This window comes from Candida oxycetoniae (genome assembly GCF_023343755.2).
Source record: "Candida oxycetoniae strain CBS 10844 chromosome Unknown scaffold34, whole genome shotgun sequence".
Lineage (NCBI taxonomy): Eukaryota > Fungi > Ascomycota > Pichiomycetes > Serinales > Debaryomycetaceae > Lodderomyces > Lodderomyces oxycetoniae.
In genome coordinates, this window is record NW_026055490.1 from 206,802 (window position 1) to 214,322 (window position 7,521).

Here is a 7,521-nt window from a genome sequence, read left to right on the forward strand (position 1 = left end):
CCTTCATAAGTTCTTTGATGTGCTCTAATATCTAACTTCAAGTTGTTTTCAAAATAGTCCAACCTGGACGGAGCTCTTTTCTTGAGTCGAGCTGGAGGATTTGTACTCGACATGCTTTAATAATTAAGCAAGAGGGTTGTATACCAAATCTATTTATCTATCATTTTTTTCTCCTTGCGCTTTTCAAAACCACAATTTTTTCTTACTGTTCTTTTTCTTGCCTCTTTTTCATTATCAGCAATGGTTGCGGCTAGGAGATTATGGGTGAGGTTAAAAGTTCCTCTGAAATATTTGACAACATTGCCAAAGTTTGCTACTTTTGTATCAAAGACACAACTACGGAAATTGGCACAAGCGGAAAGGCGAGCGGCAAGTGGCAGTTCATCAACAACAAACCTGCAAAAATCGTCACCGGCGCCTCCAGAAACCAACCTGAATAATGCTGGGCTGGCTAATAATAATAATAACAACAACAATGGTGGTATAGGTGGTGTAGGTGGTGGTGGTGTGGGAACCGCATCAGGCGGTGCGTCAAATATTAGTCAATATAAAATTAATGCAGGACTTAAAGAGTCCTCAACATCAGGATTGACAATGAATAGTATAAACAGCGCGCTATATACTTTGGATAAATCGGGAAAACCATGTAAGCGATGGGTGAAAAAAACAAAACTGTTCAAGACATTTACTGGGTTCAAGATGAAATATACTGTATATGAACCTAAACCTGCACCACCTACACAGGTTGGAGAAGAAAAGAGTACAAAAGTTGACGCTAGAGTCGTTAAAGCTGAGCAAAATGAAGATGTAGCTACTGTTACCAGTTGACTGATGTATTCAAAACCTCTTTGTATAGTCAATGTAATCAACAGAAAAAAGAGTTGAAACCTTCAAATATAGCGATGAGGCTCTGTGAGTCAAGGAAAAAAACAAGAGGAAGTTAAGTGAAAAAACCAAAAGTAAGTGTAAAGAGTTTTATTATTTTTGAGAAAAATCTTCAAGGTAAAAAAAGACTTTTATACAGTTGGTGGAATGTTTCGAAAGAGTATTGGATTGGGGCGATGTAGTTGTAGGCTATTATCGACAAGAGCGGTAGATGTCAAGGCAAATGTCAAGGCAAATGTCAAGGCAAATGGTAAGGCAGATGGTAAGGCAGATATCAAAGCAGATGGTAAGGCAGATGGTAAGACAGATGGTAAGGCTGTAGAGTTCCAATCCTCGACTAACTCAAATCAGGCGATTTCCACTAGACAATTGTTGTACATGACAGACGAAACTTCGCCGGGATCGATATTTTTCCTACCGCACGGAACCAGAATACTCAACAAGCTTGTTCAATTCATGAAAAACCAACAGCTCAAGTATGGTTTTCAAGAAGTAGTAACACCTTTGATATTCAAAACAAAACTATGGAAAAAATCAGGTCATTGGGACAATTATAAAGATGATATGTTCAAAGTTATTGGAAACGATTTATCCAGGGAGGAGAAAGAGTCACACACACCAGAGTCTTGTTCTTTTAGTGAAGAGCATGAGTATGGCTTGAAGCCAATGAATTGTCCTAGCCATTGCATTATGTTTTCCAGATTTGAGAGGAGCTATAATGATCTACCTGTGAGATATTCGGATTTCAGCTCCTTGCACCGAAATGAAGCGAGTGGAGCGTTGAGTGGTTTGACAAGAGTACGAAGGTTTCATCAAGATGATGGGCATATCTTTTGTGAGATGAAACATATAGACCAAGAAATTAGAAACACCATTAACTTGATAAAAGATACCTATGCCGTTTTTGGTATTGATGACATTGAGTATTACTTATCAACGAGGCCCCAAGAAAAGTTTATTGGTGATATTGAGACATGGAACGCTGCTGAACAACAATTGAAGACAGTATTGAATGCAACAACAACAACAACAACAACTAGACAAGGAGAAGGACAAGGAAGAAGCTGGAAAATACGTGAGGGGGACGGAGCCTTTTATGGTCCAAAAATTGATGTACTATTGACTGACGCGTTTGAAAAAAAACATCAGGTTGGTACAATTCAATTAGATTTTCAATTACCTAAAAGGTTTGAACTTAAATACGTTACCGAAGATGGCGCTAAGGATAATCGACCTATTTTAATACACCGAGCAGTATTTGGATCACTTGAGAGATTCTTTGCTATTTTGTTGGATCATTATCAAGGCAAATGGCCATTTTGGATAAATCCCAGGCAGGCAATAGTGATACCAGTTAATGACTCACACGTTGAGAAAGCAGAGGCATTGCAAAAAAGACTATGCGGGGATATCTTCAATTCAACCGATGCTATATCTCCATTAACTGGATACAATTTTTATGTTGATGTAGACAAACGGCCAGCAACAGTAGGGCTCCGCACAAGAGAAGCTATTCAAAAGGGTTACTCATATATTATCTTACTAGGGGACAAAGACATTGCGAATGGAACATATGCAGTAAGAACGAGGGATGACCGCAGTATTACAAACATGACAGGTGACCAAATATATGAAAAATTTATAGAATTAGAAAAATCGTATAAATAGATATTAATGATAATGCAGAAATAAGGAATCCGCTGGGTAGGAAGGAGGAGGGAGATGTATGTGTTCATTCTAGGGTACTCAGCGCAGATACGATATATTCTGACAAGTAAGATTGTAATTGTAATCATGTAATTATGACCCTTTTTTTTCGTAACCAAGCACCGATTTGTTGTGGTGGCCAAAATAAAAATAAAAATTTCATTCCATTTTCATGCAGAGAGAAGTTTCGTATGTGGGAGTTAGCCCACCTATTTTTTCTCATAAGAAAATCCACAAAGAAACATATCTCTTTGTAAAAGTGGCCGTCTTACAGTAAACAGAAGCCATTTTTTGTTTTTCGATCAATGAATAAGGCCCCCATTTTGAATTAGAGCCAAGCAAATGCCAAACTGTGCAAAGAAAGGTGGAAATAGGTATAAAAAGAGTATTCGTCTTTTTCCGAAATGGTATTATACATGTCTTCACTTTCAAACAAGAAAACTGAGAAAAAAAAATAATACACCTGAAACTTAAGGAGTTCCTATAATGAGTTTGTTTTTTGTTTTTTTCATTAATTTTGCTTTCCAAAGTTGCCCCATCCTCATTAAAAATAATTTTTTTTGTGTGGTTTGTGCTTTTGAGCATCTGCATTTGATAGGTTTACTTACATCAAAGACTAGAGACACTACTTTAATTAAAAACCCAAGCACTCTTGCTTATGAGCCGCGATGCGCTGCCCGCCTGGATGGCTAGGCCAGAGATTTGCATTGTAAAAGAAAAAAAAAAATTAGCAACTAAAAATAATTCATGAGTAAATCTCTAAATACCATAGACTATACTATTAATTGCGATTGAGGAATACTGAATCACCCCCCCTCCAATAGTCATCACTTTCACATATAAGCACTTTGTTTTTTCTTTTTGGCCCTTCATTTGTAACTATCGGCTAATCATTACTCCTTTTGCATAGTTTACTCTTTGTCTTTTTTTTTTACTCGTAAAAATTATTTACGTATACAATTGAGTTTAGCTTTGTGTGACTTATGCACATTTTCCGGGGTAATAAAAAAAGAAACTATATGGGAGTAAATTTTATATGCGTAGATCTTATATGGGGCTTAGATCTCGCAGTAAAAGGGGAGCAGAAAAACAGGAAATGACAAAAGACGTAAATAGAAAGGGCAGAAGGACAGGGGGCAAAAATCACTATTATAGCCAGGTACACTTTACTAAACAAGATTATCTTAACAGGCCCCATAAGATCAAACTAATAATTACTATTTCCGCAGGATGGAAAACTCGTCTCTATTAAGACAAGAATAAAGTAAAAGTCTTGTCATTATGCCATCGGAAAAAGTGATAATTAATTTATATTCAGACACTGTTGTCATCTGAATAGTCCAGTATGAAAACCATTGTGCTGTTAGAGTTTATTATTATTTATTTTTTTTTTTTTTTTTTGGGGGGGGGGGGGGGCTTTCTTTTAGAATATTATTTTTATCATCATACATGTTCTTCTTCTGGCTTGGCATATGCCGCATACCCTGTAGAAGTAGCCATTTCCTCTTGAGTTGGAGGAACCCAACCAGCAGATTTCCAAGCTAATACACCACTTGCATACAATTCGTCCACTTCTTCTAATGTAAGACCTTTGGTTTCGTAAACGGCGAAATAAACAAAGAAGATGGAGAACAACAAACATCCAAAGAAAACAAAACCATAGTAAAAATGAATTGCACTTGTGATGAAAGAAGTGAAAAATGATATCAAAAATCCAAAGATCCAATTAGCAGCATTAGCAACACCCATAGCCTTTGATCTAACTTTCAATGGATAAATTTCAGAAACAATTGAGTAAACACCACCTGCCCATGTCGAAGCAAAGAAGAAAATGTAAAGGGAAGTGATAAAAATCATAGCATCTCCATCTGGGTGTCTAGTAGGCCCACTGAATCCGTGGTAGTAAAGATGCTGAGTACCAACCAATGCGTAGATAAGGAAACAAACGGACATAGCAACAGAACCAATCAAAAGACAAACTCTTCTACCTAATTTCTCAATAAGGTAGATACCTAAGAAAGTGGAGGCAAAGTTGATGACACCAATAACAATGGATGTTTCAAATGAATCGTCCAATCCAACAGCTTTGAAAATGGTGGTACTGTAATAGAAAAAGTAATTATTACCGGTTAATTGTTGCAATGCTTGCAACATGGCACCAACCAAAACCCTCTCGAATATTCTTGGTTTACCAGTAATCAAAGTTGTCCAACCAGCACTACCAGCCAATTTTTCTCTTTCAACACCGGCTTGAATTAATTGCAATTCTTCGTAAATTTCAGGATCTTCCGGTGATGTTTTGTTAACCTTGGCTAAAGCTTTCTTTGCGTCTTCAATCTTGTCTTTACCAATAAGATAACGTGGTGATTCGGGCATAGGAATCAATCCTGCAATCATGAACAATGCCCAAGCGAAACACAAACCTAATGGTACTCTCCATTGCACATCGTCCGAGTATTGCTTGGTACCATAAGTTGTACAGTATCCTAAAAAGATGCCCAATGTGATCATCAACTGGAAACAACAAACCAAGGTACCCCTCAAATGTTTGGGTGAAACTTCAGAAATGAACAAAGGACACAAGACAGATAAACAACCAACAGCGACACCTGTCAATATTCTACCAACAGTAAGTTGATACCATTTGTGTGATGAAGATATTTGCACAATCAAACCAACAATATAAAGAACCATAGCAGTCATAATACCAATTCTACGTCCATACATGTCACCAAGTTTGGACATGAAAAGACATCCTAAAGCACACCCAGCATTGAACAAACCAACCATCAAACCTGTTCTAACGTTTGAAAAGTAGTACTCACCTTCAGCATTTCTTTGACCAAATCTTCTTTGGAAATCACTCATATTTATGAAACCAGAAATGGTACCGGTATCAAAACCAAACACGAAACCACCAAAGGCAATCAAAATACACATAATAATTATACCGGCGAAAGATGCTAATGGTTTGTGATTTGTATCCCTTTCATGATGTTGGGGTTCTTGCACGTCTAAAGGCTTCTCATCCTCGTATTTGTTTTCTACTGCATTTGGGTCAGCTAAGGAAGTATTTGATTCGCTTTCTTGAGACATGATATATGGTATCTCTTTGTCTTTGCAAAGTTAATAAAGGTAAAACTGAAGAACCTAAAAAAATAAAAAAGAACCAAGAACAATGAATAAAAAAACCATATTCTTTCCTCAATCCCCATATTTATACTGTGAGAAAAGGCTACACATTTTTAAAATTTAATTTTATTACCGCAAGAATTTTTCTCCATACATTTAGATCAAATTACTTCTCCAAATAAAACATGCTTCCCCCCCCCCCCAACTAAAGCCAGCTTTCCCCCAAACTAATTTTTTTTTTCCGCCAAAAAAAAAAAGACTAAAAATTAGGTGGTTGGAGTCGATGAGCATTGTTCTCCAAACTTTGGAGGAAAAAATACAAATATCATGATCAAATTGTTTTTCCGTTCTTGTCGGAATGTCTTCTTTAACACATCTTGCATAAAGTGTCAGATAAAATTTTTCCGAGGAGAAAAAAAATATTAAGTGCTATTATATTTTTATTTTTTTTTGGTATTCTTTGTGTTCGCTTAAAATAGTACACAACAAGCCATTATTATTGTCTTCTCCCAGATCATAATGGTCTAATTGAATTACAATACCTTACTTGTTATACAGTAGAGATTGTACTGTTTTCTCACAGCTTTCTCCATGAATTATTAAAGCCTATTATTTAGCTCACTTTGGAGTCGGCTACAAAAAAAAATAATAATATGTGAGCTTTTAAAATTGACACTAATTCCCTGAAGGGTGTTCCGGGATCTAAAACATTAAAAAGAAAAGAAAAACAATTTTTTCCTGTTATTGTTGAAAGTTTTTCCGGCAACACGTTAGTCAGCTTATTTCCCTTATCATTTGACAAATCATCTAATGCGGATCAGCTTAACTGTAAACTAATACAGACATTTTTATTGCCTGATTTTCTTATATCGATGCATCTAATGGTGCGTTGGTGTCAATAATTGTTCCAGGCCAATCACATTGTTAGAAGAATATACATATGCATTTTTTCCCTTTTTTTTTTTTTTTTTACGAAAATTCTTCATTAGCTTAACATTTTGAAAAGTTATTCCGATAATTCCCAAAATGTGCAGGAATGCGAAAATGAAAAAACAAAAAAAAATGAAAACTGTAAAATGCCTCAAAAGTGTCATGTTTTCAATAATCCCGATTGTTTTGAAATTAGTAAGGGTATAAGCTTACTAGCCTTTTAGAACAAAAATAGTTCATCCCCCACCTTATGGCCGGTGTGGTATGAACCATTTTTGTTTTTGAATACAGATAAAGTAAAACAATGAAATTGTTGCCTGATTACAAGCGCCTTATGATTGTGCGTGCTATTCTTTACAAAAGCGAGTCTATTATCTATAATTTACACACGGAGAACATACAAAGTGCTGGGGTAGATCCATTACACCAAAGATAAATATATAAACTTCGGACAAGTCTCATTTCAGTACCATTCCTCCTCCTCCTCCTGTATAATCATGGTTAGAATACCGAAACCAAATTGGGAAAAAAAAAAGATGAAGAAAAGAATTCTCTTAGTCACGATGAAAGAATATGTTGGTAGCGTAGTAGGAAAATTCGATCGCATAACCTTTAATATCATAAGTTTCTTGAGATGGCATTTTCAAACCATTTCTTTTTAGTTCATCCTTCTTACTTTCTATTCTTGGTTCCTTTTTATTTACTTGTTGCTTCCGTTTATGTAGTGTTAGTGGTGGAGGATGCAGTGTTGATATGATGTTGATTCGGGATCCTTTGTAGTCCCCTCCTTTAATAATTTTATTCTATTTTTTTTTTTTCTTTTATTTTTTTAATTTTTTTTTTTTTTTTTTTTTTTTTTTTTTTGTA

At 35.7% G+C, this 7,521-nt stretch overlaps 3 protein-coding genes across 3 annotated transcripts; 2 read left to right on the forward strand and 1 right to left on the reverse strand. All coding sequences in view use genetic code 12, as the record gives it.

The window, feature by feature from the left end:
* Nucleotides 1–240: 240 nt before the first annotated feature.
* On the forward strand, nt 241–828 carry KGF56_004849 (uncharacterized protein; the record flags this gene model as incomplete). Its single annotated transcript, XM_049326330.1, has 1 exon — nt 241–828. One exon carries the CDS (start codon nt 241–243, stop codon nt 826–828), a length of 588 nt encoding a protein of 195 aa, XP_049178190.1.
* Nucleotides 829–1,032: 204 nt separating this feature from the next.
* Nucleotides 1,033–2,553, forward strand: MST1 (threonine--tRNA ligase; the record flags this gene model as incomplete). The annotated part of the gene is made up of 1 exon (XM_049326331.1): nt 1,033–2,553. One exon carries the CDS (start codon nt 1,033–1,035, stop codon nt 2,551–2,553), a length of 1,521 nt encoding a protein of 506 aa, XP_049178191.1.
* A 1,482-nt stretch (nt 2,554–4,035) lies between these two features.
* Nucleotides 4,036–5,688, reverse strand: KGF56_004851 (sugar porter family MFS transporter; the record flags this gene model as incomplete). Its single annotated transcript, XM_049326332.1, has 1 exon — nt 4,036–5,688. One exon carries the CDS (start codon nt 5,686–5,688, stop codon nt 4,036–4,038), a length of 1,653 nt encoding a protein of 550 aa, XP_049178192.1.
* Between the last annotated feature and the right edge of the window lie 1,833 nt (nt 5,689–7,521).